Source organism: Acipenser ruthenus, chromosome 5 (assembly GCF_902713425.1).
Source record: "Acipenser ruthenus chromosome 5, fAciRut3.2 maternal haplotype, whole genome shotgun sequence".
NCBI lineage: Eukaryota > Metazoa > Chordata > Actinopteri > Acipenseriformes > Acipenseridae > Acipenser > Acipenser ruthenus.
In genome coordinates this window covers 9,938,010-9,954,129 of record NC_081193.1, presented here as the reverse complement: position 1 = coordinate 9,954,129, position 16,120 = coordinate 9,938,010, and the positions used below count along the sequence as shown (strand labels likewise).

At 37.7% G+C, this 16,120-nt stretch overlaps 2 protein-coding genes across 2 annotated transcripts; one reads left to right on the top strand and one right to left on the bottom strand.

The window, feature by feature from the left end:
* Positions 1-318: 318 nt before the first annotated feature.
* On the bottom strand, positions 319-2,451 carry LOC117403370 (potassium voltage-gated channel subfamily F member 1-like). The gene has a single exon (XM_034005474.3). It carries the CDS (start codon positions 2,086-2,088, stop codon positions 658-660), a length of 1,431 nt encoding a protein of 476 aa, XP_033861365.1. The 5' UTR covers positions 2,089-2,451; the 3' UTR covers positions 319-657.
* A 3,376-nt stretch (positions 2,452-5,827) lies between these two features.
* On the top strand, positions 5,828-14,926 carry LOC117403079 (protein disulfide-isomerase A6-like). Its single transcript, XM_034004981.3, has 13 exons — positions 5,828-5,976; positions 6,708-6,849; positions 7,364-7,421; positions 7,777-7,903; positions 8,010-8,116; positions 10,546-10,667; positions 10,934-11,048; positions 11,246-11,386; positions 11,676-11,760; positions 11,940-12,012; positions 12,969-13,127; positions 13,307-13,403; positions 13,842-14,926. Exons 1-13 carry the CDS (start codon positions 5,943-5,945, stop codon positions 13,908-13,910), a joined length of 1,329 nt encoding a protein of 442 aa, XP_033860872.1. The 5' UTR covers positions 5,828-5,942; the 3' UTR covers positions 13,911-14,926.
* Positions 14,927-16,120: the final 1,194 nt, after the last annotated feature.

Genomic DNA, 16,120 nt, shown 5'->3' with positions numbered 1-16,120 from the left:
TAATCATAATTGTAAAAGTTAAGAGATAGGCCGGGGTCAACTGTTATACACTGAGACATTATAATGTCTTTAAATGTTTTTAAAAAATAACAACGCATACTTCTATTGAAACTTTTTTTTTTTTTTTTTTTTTTTTTGCGCTATAGTATTGTAGCAATTATAAGGTTTTTTGTAATATGCAACACGTACAATTGTGGAAAATGATTGCAGTTGAAATGGTGCTGCAACGTGTATCTTGTTTAGGATTTAAACATTAAAATAGTATCAGTATAAAATATTGTTTTCAAAAGCAAAACATGAGATCAGCAAACATACGGTTTTACATACGGTTTTATTAGGAGGCTAAGCGGCATTTCACATACAGAAAGCGTGTATATTACACTACATTACACACATTGTTGTGATAATCATGCAGATTATATAACTGTTTAATGACACAATAACGCCACACAAAATGTTTTAAATATCAGTAATCAGATGTTGTAGTTCAAAGTGAAATACCTGTTGTCCAGTTGCGACAGAACTGATTCCTCTTTACCAAAGTGTTAAACAAGAAAGTAATCAAATAATTGTTATAATTAGTCATTTTCATCCTGTTTATAGATTGCACAATATCGTCCAAGTCTTTTTGTCAACACTAAAACAAAAAAAAAAAGTTTATTTACAGCTTTGAAGTCTCGTTCTGTGCTGTTTCGCGTCTGATAAAAGCGGAATGTAACTGTCGCTTTGGGACAAGTTCCTGCCGTTCAAGCCGGCTGCTGCATTGCTTTCTTTCCGTTCCTTCCCCTCAATGGAATGCAGTTCCATCAGATCAAGCTCGTGCTTGGTTGCAGTCTCTAACACTCTCTGTTTGTCATAGTATTTGACGAAATTGTTTATGATCGGGTGAATGGGTAGCGCTATGGCAATCACCCCACAGAGGAAGCTGATCGCTGCATTGCATTTGCCCAGGGTGGTTTTGGGGTATATGTCCCCGTAGCCAACAGTGGTCATGGTAATTATAGCCCACCAAAAAGATTGGGGGATGCTCTTGAAAAGCGTCTCCGGGTGGCTCTGCTCCATGGTGTAACCCACGGCAGAAAACACAAAGATCCCCATTGCTAAATACATGAGTAGCAAGCCAAGCTCTTTGAAACTCATTTTCAAAGCGTATGTTAGAGTTTGGAGCCCAGAAGAATGGCGTGCCAGTTTGAAAATTCTTGCAATTCTCATAATTCTCAAAGCCTGGATCGCCTGCTGGACGTTGGACAGCTCCATCATCTTGTTACCCAGGTAGGTGAGACTTAAACTGACATAGAATGGCATTATTGCCAGAACGTCAATGATGTTCATAAACGAAAATGCAAAATGCACTTTATTCGGTGACGAGATTAATCTGAGAATATACTCAATGGTAAACCAGCCTATACAGACGGTCTCGATGGCGTCCAAAGTCGGGTGCTCCACGTGGTTACCTTCGGCATCCTCCACTTGCAGCTCCGGGATGGTCCCCACACACATCACCACAGAAGAAATCAGAATAAAGAGAAAAGACATAATGGCCACCACTCGCGCTGGAAGCGAAGACTCCGGTTTCTCCAAAAACTTCCAAATAAACTTTTGGCACTTTTGCCAGCGGTCATCTGAGGGATCTCCTTCCAAGTCGTCCAATATTAACTGCACTCTATTTGCTATTTCTTGCAGTTCTTCCTTCTTCTCGCTCAAATTGCTTTTGCAACAGTCGTCCAGAAAACTAGGGTCTATTTTCCAAAACTCCAACTCTTTTTGGAAGCAGATAGGACAAACGCCCCGTTTCATATGGATCTCTCCAAAGTAATACACGTCTATAATGCACTTGAACGCGCCTGGATCTCTGTCGAAGTAAAACTCTTTCCTAGCGGGGTCGTAGTCGTCGCAAAGGGAGAAAATTGCGTCGTATCCCCCAGAAGAGCAGTTGGCTAGCTCAGCGAGTCGGGTCTCTGGGTAGCGGTTCAGGATATCCCCATACAAGACTTGTCTCACTCCCCCAATATTTACCACGATCTCCGTTTCTTCACTTGCCTCTGAACCATGGCAATTTGCATATCTCATCCTGGGCATTCCCCACATTTTGCTTATTGCGATCCAATAGATATTCAATACATTAGAATTATGGTAACTTTAGTGTCTCCAAAATGCGCAATAGTGTAAATCAGTTACTGTTGTTTTTTTTTTTTTTTTCTTACATGAAATTGAGGGATCAAAAATGCAAGTTCATGGTTGTTATCTTATTATATAATTTACCACATCGAGCCTTTCCTGGAAGAAAACACAGATCTTGGCATAAACAGTACAGAAGAACACAAAGTGCACAAGGGAGCCCCTGCACATTCTATTTCCCTGGTACCCTGGTGTATAACAGGTCCCTGCTCTTCCAGTAGATTGTGTGGAATGAGTGCAACGAAACTGAAACAGCCGGCAGCCTGGTGTTTAAAGTGGATTCCAGAGCTGGGGTTCTGTCTTGTCAGGGCTATTTATCCAGACCCCCACATCGCGTCACACAGCCGTAAATTCACGAGGCGATTAATGAAAAGTAATTGACAGCTCTGGTGCAAAAACAGGTGCTCCATCATAAACAGGTCCCTGGAGAAATAGCACAACCATCAACACACTTAAGAGTGGAAAAGTGGGAAACATGAGCGCACAATATTATTTCGAACATATGTAGATAATTACGGGAAAATGGACAACTGCTTTGTGAACTACAAAAACTGTATTTTTGAAGAATACATGTCTTAACGGACACGCAAACACTTCTTTAGTACCCATAACTTTTAAAAGTTTATATATTTTGAATTGCATTTCTCTTTTTGAGAATGCTAAAGTGTTATATGTGTGTGTGTTTTCTTTATAATGTCTGAAAATATTAAATAGCTTTTCTCACGAGGCACTACTGTATATATAAAATAACTGTATGTAATATATATATATATATATATATATATATATATATATATATATATATATATATATATATATATACTGTGTTGTTATTCCGTTGTAAATCTTTTTTTTTTTTTTTTTACCGATTACATTTTCTGAACAAAATACGAAGCCAACATGAGAAAAAAATGTCTCTGTCTGTTTTTAGAATTGTAAGATTCTTGGCGGGTTACTTTGCAGACAAAACGCATAATGTTTACATGATCGAAAAAGTGACACTGCTGAAATGTATACAATACATACAGTGTTCAACGTGCACCCTCTAGTGGTTGTACTGTGCAAATGTTAAAAAAAATCTGTGGACATTTGAGTATTTGTGGATGATACAGTACACCATAATTAGTTGTGTATTAACCAAGAGCCTGATAAATACACACTGACCTGATTTGCTCAAAAATCCACTTTAATTTATGTACGGATTTCTTTTTCCATGAAACAGTAAACGTTAAACCTGCTGATTTATGCCACGAGTAATCTGTTTGTGGTACCTTTATTTATTTTTAATGTTTGAACTGTGATCTTAACACCTCCAATTGTAAACAACAATTCATACAGTAATTTGGTACAATTGCTTGAGGACAGAATGGCTCAGGGGGTATTGCACTCATACAACTGTTTGGAAAAGATATCATGGCACTTTAACAAGCATGAAAAAGTAATTCAGTCCAACACTGTAACGGGTAAATGTTACGTGCGTGGGTCGTCACTGAAGAATAATGAGGCAGACACAGAGCATTGGGTGTTGACACGCTGCACAGGCGCACAGATTTAATAACACAGGTGCTGCCACTAGGGTACCAGCAATGGTAAATAAAGAAAACAAAAAGAAAACCAAGCTAAAAATAAAAGTTTGCCGACCGCTAGTCTTACTAAAAGAGACGTCCCGCTCCAGGAACCTACTACACTACGAAACCCTCGCTATACTGGTTGGGATCAACATCCCCTAAACTAACCTACTGCTGCTAATATTATTATTTATTTATTTATTTATTTATTTATTGGCAGCCGCCCTTATCCATGGCGACTTACAATTGTTACAAAGTATCACAGTACAAAGTATTGCATTATAAAATATCATATTACAGAATATCGTAATACAGCAGTTATGAAAGTACAATAAGATCAAATTAGAGCAAATAAGAGCAAAAATTATAAGTAAGAGCAAGTTCGTCTAAGAGCAGGTTAAACTTAATAGTAAATATGTGTTTATATGAGTGGTCTAGTAAGAACAGGTAGTGAGTGTGATAAATGGATGAGAATGATTTCAGATAAGAGCAATTACAAAAAACGTGAGTATGGTTATTAAGAGTAGAATCAAATACAAGATACAGTAAGTAGTTATAGTTAGGAGCAGTAGTTGAACGCGGAGAAGGAGCGGGCTCTAGAGGCGGGGGAGCGGATGGGGGGTACAGCCAGTCTGCCAGAGGTGGAGAAGTGGAGGGAGCGAGCGGGGGTATAGGGAGAAATGATAGTGTAGATAGAAGGGAGCAGAAAGGTCAAAACAGCAAAAGGCGAGTACAAGAGTTATGAATTAATGCGAGCAGCGATAGGGAGGCAGTGCAGAGAGCGGAGGAGCGTGGGAGAAAGGAGGAAAGCTAAAGACAAGACGAGCAGCAGTTTTGGACGAGCTGGAGCGGACGGGTATCTGAAGCAGGAAGGCCGGTCAGGAGGCAGTTCTAATAGTAAAGGCGGGACAGACACACTCTCTCTCTCTGAGCACGGCCCACAGCCAATCAGGACTTCCTGCTCAATTGGTTGCCTAGCAACGTGTCTCCTATTATGCGTCCCAGCTGCACATCTACAACCAGCGACAGGTTTTCTCTGTGTAGGGTTTACAATGTACTGGACACTTAGCCAAAGAGAAGGGCCAGTAAGTTGTTTGCTCTCCAGACCCACCTATTTCAGTGCATTTATACCCTTCAAGGTATGAAAAGTATCCATGTATATCTGTATATATGAGTTTACGGTGACTGTAAAGTTTTTTGTTTTGTTTTTGGTTTTTATATAAACAAAAGCATTTAGACACGATAAGCAGGTGAAAGTTAAGTCACATTTCATAGCATCCCAAATTGATACAAGTGGGTTAAATGTGTGGTACTTAATGTTAGGTGAATGAAGGTGAATACAGCCTTTATAAAACCTCATCATTACTTATACTGTGTAGTAATCTGTTCATTTTGGGGAATATGTATCCCTCATTCAAAGTTTTCAATACAGTCAAACATTTCAAGTGTTAAAAATGTTATGGTGGCACTATCAGATTCAAAGAAAGAAAGAAAAAAGTTTTGATTTCAGAATACAGTAACTCCACCCATTACTGGGTTCAAAATCTTACGCAATGCACCGTGTTTTATAGAGACAGGTGGTCGGTCTAAAAGAAAAGAGTTGATTAACTGGGGAAATTGCATGTGGATTGTTTAGAATCTGGGAAATGTACACGGGGATAGATCTGCGTGCAATACTAATGCAATTTTATAAACTATATGTATATTTAATAGTACATGAACTCGGAACTTACATCTGCTTGTCAATCATCCATAAAGCTCTGTATATGACGTTTTAAAAACCAGGATGTTGCTCTGCAAAATCTATTCCCGTGTGTATCTGTGTATCTAGACATGAAAAATAGAGATGGATAGCTACTTGTGTTGCTGGCGCGCATCCTGTGCAGAAATGCCTTTCAAAACTACACTATTATTACATTTATAACTAGCGAGAAAACTGTCATGTTATAATTAGTGTCAATTTCTTGTAAAACATAAGGTAGCTTTTGACCCTCCCTGAGCACAAGAACTGCCACCCCGTACTCAGTGTGAGAACTACACGTCGGCATTTGATTGGGCAAGTCGTGAGACGTATGAAACAGGCCAATCAGAGCCCGACACGGCGGAGGTTCTGTGTCTTTTTTGAGCCCAAGATTTGTTCATGTGTGAGCGGTATAAGGAATCGAGAGCTGATTCAGCGAAGAGATAGGTTTGCGGATGGTGGTAACATCAAAGATGATAAACTTAATAGGTAAGATAAGTCTTTATTTGTACAGATGCCAAAGTTGTGGTGTCTTAAAAGATGGAAAGATATTTTTTAGCATACAACTGTAGCCATACTGTATATTGCATTGGCCCAATTTTCTGATTTGCAGTGGCAATACACTTCCTGATACTGTATTAAATTACTGTATTTAATGGTTATTATTTTCTTAATTAAATGTGTTATAACTTACATTGCAAAGTACATTGTCTTCATATATACCTTTGTTGATTTCTGTATCACGTTCTATTTGAATCATACTTCAGTGCTTTTGGGAATCGCACGAGTACACATGGAGAACACTGTTTTTAAGGTATTAATTGTGCAGTTTTTTATGACAACAGGTGCGATCAATAGACAGGATGATAATACGTTATTTGATTCGCCTATAATGTCCTAGTTCATAAGTATTGAGCTTCAGTCGAGTAGTTGGTCATTGGTCTTCCATCACTTAGGGTGATGCAGCATGCGTGGTTGTAAATTGGTCAGGTATACAAACAGACCTGAACTGTATGAAGAAAGTTGACAATTGGGTGGCTTCTCTGTCTCTCCATGCATAAGTAGACTTCCTAAGTAAATGCGCACAGCCACTACCTTGAGTTATTTTCAATTGCCAGTTTTTTTGTTTGTTACTTTATTTTACACGACACTAGCTAAAGTAATTGCTTAAAATGTTGTTGTTTTTCTCTATATAAAAATCAACTGGTTATCTTTTTCAGGTACGGTGGCCTGTACGTTGTTTCTGACTGTGAATGGTTTTTACTCATCAAGTGATGATGTTGTTGAATTAACTCCGGCAAACTTCAACAGAGAAGTTTTACAGAGCGACAGCTTATGGCTGGTAGAGTTCTATGCTCCGTGGTAAGTTAAATATGAACGGGACTCTCGAATCACTGACAGTATTTATTTATTTATTTATTCATTTATTTATTTATTACCGATGCAACCTGGTATCCATATGAACCTCTGCACCTAAAACACGATTACATTGTTAAAAATGTACATATTTCATTGCACTGTTTAAAGAAATACTCACAGCATCTGATATGCTGTCAGTCAATGACTATTTAAGTCTAACTTTTATTACACAACAGTTTGTATTTACTGTGCATATCATATAAACATTACTTTTACAGTCACTTCCTTTTCTTGCAATGCATGACTTGATTTGTCTAATTGTCTGATCTGGATAGAATTCAGGTTTGTAGTACTAACATCAGGAATTAATAATTGACTCCAAGCTTAACAAACGTTTTGCCATTCAGAGAATGATTTAATATACACTACAGACTCATTTAGATACTTCTTATTATTCCGACAGTACAAGTTAAGTGATGCATTTCATTTTAATTACAGTAAAACCTTTCTTTTGCAGGTGTGGTCATTGTCAAAGCCTTACCCCACACTGGAAGAAGGCAGCCACAGCTTTAAAAGTAAGGACTTTTATTTTGTTCTGGCTGATTTGCAGGAAGAATATGTAAAACCGAACAGGAATATAGACCTCTGCCCTACCTTTATTTGTTCTGTTTCCGAATTCGACTTTATAGGTAAAGCCATTAAGCACACCATGCTAAGATTCAGATTAACAAACTTAATCTTTATATTTCAATTAGAAAGCACTGTATTTAGCATAACGCAAACTGTTGATCACATTAAGATGGGAGGAAAGAGCTTTTGGTTAAAGTGAGTATGAAAGCGAATGTATCTAGGCTAGTCCTTTTGAAGGACGAACGATTACAGCAATAAATGATGAGCAAAACACTAACGTGATTCCTTTTGTTTGACCAGGGTGTAGTCAAAGTTGGTGCAGTGGATGCAGATCAGCACAAGTCTCTGGGTAGTCAGTATGGCATTCGGGGGTTTCCTACAATCAAAATCTTTGGGTCCAATAAGAACAAGGCAGAGGATTATCAAGGTACTGTGTCATTTTATTTTTAAGTTTTACTTTCATCCACATAGTTCCACTAACTAACAGATTATACTCTTTGTTGCATTGTTAATATCTTTATTTCTTTATTTAGGTGCAAGGAACAGCCAAGCCATTGTCGATTCAGCCCTGAATTCCCTCCGGTCAATGGTGAAGGAAAGGCTTGATGGAAAAAGCAGTGGCTCTGATCAAGGAAGACAGGTATAGCCATTCTGTTGTATGATTCATACATATGCAAATAAGCTGCAAGAAAAACATGCATGATGTCAAGCTCTTAAATACCAGTAATTAAGGCTGTGTTTTTTGTTTTGTTTTTTCATGGCACATCATGGTCTAAAAATAGATAAAGACACAATGGGTCCTATTTAGCAAATATGTGCGCAGCCGCTATCGCTAGGGCAAAAATGACTGCATTTGCAAAGCGCTGCCATAGCGCACGAAAACGTGATTTAGAAGTTGGGTCTAGTGTGTGGGCTAACACACATCAAATAGCGAATCATGCGCCCAGCCAAGCAAAGCATAGTGGGGGAGTAAGTTTACAACCAATAAGGATTCAATATTCCGTTTTAAGAGGACCAGTGCATCTGCGATAGAGAACGGAGGGTATTTTGAAACCAAAAAAAAAAGAAGTAAGAAGATTAAGCGCCTCAACAAGGCTACATTGTTTTTAGCAGTCTGGGGGGACAGTGAATTACTTACGAAATAAAAAAAAAAAGTAATCTATAAGAAAAATTAAGTTACATAAATATTTTTATGTTTCACTTGCTGAACGAGCGAGCGAGCAATGGGGGAGCGAAAAATTTAGAATCAGGAGTTTTCCTTAATTTAGGCATGTATAGCTCACCTTTGAACCGTGAGCACCGTTGCTGCCTTTATTGTAAATGCTTTTCTGTTAAAAAGATACTGATGGTACACATTTGCGTCTTATACAACAAAAACAAAGTCCTCATTTTTTTATTGGTCCGCATGCGTACCTGTGAACCCCTGTCTGGCACTTCCAGCATCTGCCACATCCAACACTGGTGCTTCAAGTGCAGCATCTGCTTCCTTCAAACAAGTCATGAGCTGAGCTACAGTAGTTTGCATACACATCTGTGATGTAGTTGTTTGCATCACAGATCACGCACTACTTGCACGTTGACATAATAGGTCCCCTTACGATTTAAGTAGAAGTAGAAGTGCCTATTCTGTGTTGGTGCGTGTACTTTAGTGCTACAGGCAAACAGTGTGCTCTCTGCATGTCTCCTAGGTCAGCCTGACGCGAAATTGCTGCATACATTGGGTGTCAGAAAAGACAGATTACTTTTAAATATTTGAGGACGTCTCCTCCTCCACTCTTTGTCTGGCCACGTAGAAATAATAATTAATAATATTTATTTATTTATTTCTTAGCAGATGCCCTTACCCAGGGCAACTTACAATTGTTACAAAATCACAGTACAAAGTATCACATTACAAAATATCACATTATAAAATATCACATTAATCCAGTGCGCACTCCATATTTCTTTTATTTCTCGTTTTTCTCTCTCTTTTCTTTGCCTGCTTTCCTGTTGATGGTTTGCTAAATCGCTACATTTGTATTTAAATGAGGACACTCCCCAAGTTTAGCCCATGTCAAGCCCTGATGCTAACTTGCCGGGTGGGCACAAAAACATGTGTTGCTAAATCACATAGGTGGGCAAAGTCTGTTTGCACACACGTGCACCTGATTCTGGTGTGCTAACTGGCCACAAAAGTGTTATGCGATTTCCTTAAGGGTTTGCTAACATTGCTAAATAGGGCCCAATATTTATTAAATAAGAAAAAAAATTGCATTGCCACATATAAAATTAGGGCTGCAACAAAAGGTACGTTTTGGTTCTGAACACATTACTGAAGGAAGGTTCGAACCTTCCATGGTACTAATTTGCATAATTTACTGGTGACGTCACCATTGATTGGAATAAAACATTCACATGTAGTTTAAAAATACGTTGTATAGAACGGTAATCATGTTTTTATAATTATTAAAAATACACGTTATTTATTTACTCGTAATTGATGCTCCAACTGCAGCGGACTTAGGTAAAAAAAAAGCTTTATTTAACAGTCACCTTTCCAAGCTGGTTATCAGTCACAATCACATTTTACTTTTACTAAAAATATTAATAACAATAATAATGATAATATGAACTTACGCTTGTCAAGTGACCGCAGAGATTGGTTGTGCCTCCATGATACATCAACAGTCCCTTGCACAGTTTGCATTCAACTTTTATTTTGGTCGTCTTGACATTTAACAAAGAAATCCCAAAGAGCAGAGGGGTTTCGAGCCATTTCTTTCAGTACAGCTTACGCTATACAACGCTTTGCTGTCGAGATGGCGAATGAAGAAATTAAAGGTTTACTATACCCTGTGGGGGGTGGGAAATGAAATCCAGCCTTACCAATAACCCACTGCAGGTTGATACAGGTTCACTCAATCAGGTAACCCACGAGACCTGGTGGTCAGTTTAAAAGTTTGCAGTCTCTGCATCCCAGTGGTAACTTATAGCTGTCATGGTGAGACCTGAACAACTCTTGTTTTAGATAGACATCTTGTTGGTCTGAATTCTATCCTAAAGTGTGAATTTTTATTGCTTACACAGAGCAGTGGAGGCAGGAAAGATGTCGTTGATCTGACTGATGACGACTTTGATAAAAAGGTTTTGAACAGTGACGACATCTGGTTGGTGGAGTTCTATGCACCTTGGTGTGGCCATTGTAAAAAGTAAGATTTTTTTTATTGTCGTGATTTTTTCTTATTCCTTTTTGTGCCCTTGGTATATGAATGTACTGCTGTACATATTTCATGATTCTTATGGCCTTCATTTTGGCCCTGTCGCATAATGGGTGACTGTATTGTCAACAACGGCTAAATCTTTATTTTGTATTTTTTTTTTTTAAATGCATAGAATATCAAACTTTTTTTGTCTACCAACTTAAAGATAAATGTGTAGGTCATGTCATGTAAAACAATCATTTATTGTATTTTAGCCTTGAACCAGAGTGGGCAGCTGCAGCATCTGAAGTGAAAGAACAGACGAAAGGCAAAGTGAAGCTTGGAGCAGTAGATGCAACAGTGCATCAGATGCTAGCTAGTAGATATGGGGTGAGTGAAACTGTTGTAACTTACCCGTATAAATAAAATAGAATATAATATATTCATACAATATGTCTGTACCAAAGGAAGAACATTTCAATGTCAAGTCTCTGCTTTATTTCTGATGGGTAGTGGCAATCCTATTTTGGAAACTAAAATGTATCGAGATGGTGGCCCCATCAACATAACTGTGCATTTCATCTCAGATTCAAGGATTTCCTACTATTAAAGTGTTCCGTAAAGGAGAGCAGCCAGAGGACTATGAAGGTGGGCGATCCAGAGCTGACATTGTTGCTCGTGCTCTTGATCTGTACTCGGACAACACAGCACCACCTGAGCTGCTGGAGGTGTGCTTTAACATTCACTTTGCATTTCCCTTGTAAAATAAAAATGTATTTGAATAGGTCCCACATATATTCTTTTGCATGTATAACATATGTTGTAACTTTTTATATTTATCTAAATCTGTCACTTTCTACTTTTGCTGAAAAATATAATCAATTTAAATGTGCTCATTTGCAGCCTATCTACAATATGTATAATCTATCAAACAATTGAGTGCCACAATAAAAGAACAAGTAGGTACTGAAACTGTCTTAAGCAAATGGCAATTTACTGAACATATTTCTTTAACAGATCCTTAATGGAGACATTTTGAAGAAGACCTGTGAAGATTATCAGCTCTGTATCATTGCGGCTCTACCTCACATCCTGGACACAGGTATGAAAATCAGAATCACTTCACTGTTTGACTGAAACAATTGTAGCAAACTTTGGCTTTCCCAGTGGTGTTGAATTTGATCAATTTTCCTAACAATTGCTAAACAAAAATCAAAATGGTGAGATAACCTGCCGCTTTATTTATTTATTTTTAAATCCCCTATATTCCTTGTCTCACAGGAGCTTCTGGCAGAAATGCTTACCTGAAAGTGATGATGAAAATGGCTGAAAAATACAAGAAGAAGATGTGGGGGTTGGTGCATTTAATATTGAATAAATATCTTGCATTTTAGTTGGTGCAGCAAATATGAAAAATAAACAGATCTTGCACTCCCCTTCACACTCTAATCCTATTGCACTACTTTTCAGAATTCACTGATTTCCACATTCTTAAAGGTGAATTGTTTTAATTTACAATTATTTCACCAATTAAATTGGTTCACATTTTGGGTTGGTTCCCGTCAAGCAGTAGCTTGTTTTTATCTGACTGCCACACAAACAAAATGTTTTGTCTTGGGTATAGGAAACAGCACTGTGAAATCCTGATTGCTTACAAAAAAGCATATAGCTAATATAGCAAGAAAGATTGTTATACGTACTGCTCGTCGGGATCTTATGAACCACAGTGCTAAAAAAAGCATTCATTTGCATCTGTATTTCAAACCTGCCTGCATGTAACCCCATCTGCAGCAACCTCTCACGAAATTAGAACTTCAGCATGCTTAAAGCAGAACGGCACTTTACAGAAAGAGGCATTGTGTTTTGTAATCAGGCCACATTCATTTTTGTTTTGTAGGTTACATGTTTGTGCAACAAATTATTTTTTTAAATATAAATTATGATGTCCTTGGCACTGTAGGATAGGCAGTAAAATGATTTAATTAATTATTTATTTAGCAGGCGCCTTTATCCAAGGGGACTTACAGAGATTAGGGTGTGTGAACTATGCATCAGCTGCAGAGTCACTTACAACTACGTCTCACCCAAAAGACTGAGCACAAGGAGGTTAAGTGACTTGCTCAGGGTCACACAATGAGTCAGTGGCTGAGGTGGGATTTGAACCGGGGACCTCCTGGTTACAAGCCCTTTTCTTTAACCACTGGACCACACAGCCTTCTATAAAATGATCCCTCGTTGAAGGCACTGATGAGGTTAAAGAGGGGACAACCATGTTTTTTTATTCTTAAATAACACACGACCTTGTTGCAGGTGGCTGTGGACGGAGGCTGGAGCCCAAATGGATCTTGAGCAATCTCTGGGGATTGGAGGCTTTGGATACCCAGCCATGGCAGCGATCAACTATAGAAAAATGAAATTTGCCCTTTTGAAAGGGTCCTTCAGTGAACAGGGAATTCACGAGTTTCTCAGGTACATTCATTGGCTCTCCAAATGCTAATTTTCACCTGGTTAGGCTCTGTAGTTCTGAGGCATGTCATGTTTCAGAACTACTCACAGTGACGGTACGATTTGGTAGTAAATATGTTTCTCGGAAGTGTCAGCTGGGGAATTAACTTGGTAACCTAAATGATGTCCTGCTTTTGTATCAGGGATCTTTCAATGGGCCGTGGATCAACAGCTACTGTGGGTGGAGGTGCACTTCCAAACATTAATTCAGTCGAGCCTTGGGATGGCAAAGATGGAGAGGTAAACTATAAAAATATATAATGTATAAAGTTTTTTTGATTTTTTTTTTAAAGGTTATATTTGAACGTCCCCATTTAAAGATAATTTGTAGTATTAATTGTATTTCCTTCTATAAATAAAACTTAAAAAATGCATCTGTTTCTAGTCTTGGCTGTAAACCAAATTGAAAAAACCTGCTGGTCAAGACTGAATTTGTGATTCTTGTTTCATGACTTCTTATTTTAAGAAGTTTGGTTTCTTGCATATTCACTTGTCTGAATCTATTGTTTTATTTTCAGTCTACTCTGCAGGTTCTTGAAATGTGTCTGACACAAATATTTTAGTAATACGAATTATATATTTTTTTATTTACATGTTTTTCTTTTGTATTTGGGAATGTCACGTCATTCTTGCTCTAAACGTCTGGGCTGTAACCAATGTATTTGTTTGTTATTGCAGCTTCCTGTAGAGGATGACATTGACCTGAGTGACGTGGAGCTGGATGATCTTGGAAGAGATGAGTTATGAGAATACCAAGTCTGATTTATTCACTTATTGATAAAAAAAAAAAAAAAAAAAACTGACCAAAAAAAAACTGACCCTTTTATCATCTTTCAGTCAAACTGATTCATCATGGGATTAGTAAATCCAAAACCAGTGGCGGCCTTTGAGAAAGATTCTAGCACTTTGCTTCTTTCTTGTGGACGAGTTACCAAGATAAAGAATACTCAAATTCCATGAACCCTACTGTCCACGTGTTCAAGAAGCAGCACTGTTGGATTTTCGAATAGTCTTATACATTGACTTATGAATCCAGTTTATTGTACACGGTGTGGCTGGGTGACAAACATCCTTCTTGCATGTATCTAATTTCTCCAACCATAACTTTATACTGTCATTTATATTTTCTAGTAATAGGAGGCCTCAAACTTAAATGTGTGTTTTTCAATTAATATGTGGTCAGTAAAAGATAGCGGGGGATTTGGGTATTCTTGTACATTTGTTACACCACCTTTTAACTCTTGTTTTGTTTAATATTGTTTGATGGGTTGGGAGGGTTCTTGTCATGGTAACTGAGAAGGTTAGAGCTGAGATTAAGAACAAAATAGACTGGTTGGTGCAAGTGCTAGCCGGGGTCTACACAGTGGAGATAGATGGCCCAAGTGGTTGTTAAGCTTTCAAGAAACACATGGAAACAGTCTGTGGTCTGTGGGTGTGTGAGAATGGAACAAAGATAAGAGTAAAAAGTATATATTTTGCTTGCCCTGTCCACTCGGCAAAGATTTAGTTGATTTGTGGTGTTGCAGACTCACCACATGCAGGTGACCGTATTTTGTTTGCAACTGTGTACCCTTGAAAAATTTGCTGTAAAACAAAGACCTGGAACATACATTTTATTAAAACGGACTGTCAGATTATATTAGGGGCTTGCCTAATGAACCTGTTTATGTTTGCAAAGTCAGGCACATACCTTACATTTGCTAATTGATAGTTGCTTTTTGCTATTTCAATTTGGTCTGGGAATAAAAACGAGTTTAACTTGAGTAATTCATTGCGAGCCATCCCTTTTTTTTTTCATGACTGTTTAAAACGTAACACCAAAAAGGTGATTTGTGCTTGACTAAGTTAAGGAAACACATTGGCCAAGGCTGAACGAGACAATGCACCTGTTTTTTTAGGCTTGGTTCAGTAAACACACTTGGCAAGGCTGAGTAATACTGTGCCAGTCTAGGGACGATTCACACAGCTCGCTTTACAAATCTAGGCTGGAGTGTTCTGTATTTTGCTGACACGGAAAATGAACTAATTTATTACACGTCACTACTTGTGGATTAACATGTAATGACACTGAAAATGCATATCATTTTATTTTTTTTATTATATATGTATTTTAATTGTTTTGGACTGGATCGCTAGGCTGATTGGGGATGATTCACCTCTAAAAGATAAAGACCAGGCACATAAGTACATGCTTCTTCATTTAAACATTCATTCTAATAAATGTTTACCAATTTGAAAATAATACAGTATATCTACAGTTCAAGTATTTTGTTTCCTAATGAATTGTCAACTCATAACTTCAATTGTCATTATTAAAATTGTAAGTTTTTAAATATACAGTTCATTTTGTAATGTACTTGTTAATATCTTTACAAAATATGAAATAAAAATCATAGAGGGAAATAAGTACCCAATCCAGTATATTTATCAATATTTTTACTTCTTTACACCTGCCCTTGTTCATTTTAAGTCCCTGCAGGCTGTGAATGTGTCATAAGCTTAATTTAGAGATAAAATACAATTAAAAAGAATGGATGACAAAGGTCCACAAACGTAACTCAAATTTACACTGTGATACTAATGAAGAAATGTAGTGTACTGTCTTAAAGGAGGGAGCATAATTCTCTATGAATATTCTTCCCCATGTACGGTACTAGTCTGCCAAAATGTTTGTTGTTTAATCCCACTCAGACCACTAGTTTACCAAATATCTTGATATCATTGAATAGATAATCTGCTTTATAACTAGAATATATGTCCCTTTGCACTTTAACTTGTATCCAGATTAGTGCATCTGTCCTGTATTTTAGTGCTCTTTTGGGACCCCTGATACTGTGAATCATTTCGAGTTGCTATAGTGGTCACGCATCAATGCCATTTCCATGAAGCATAGAAATGAGTGTCCAGGGCAAAAAATGTGCATTATCCTTGCAGCCAAAAGAGGAAGTGTGGAAAGC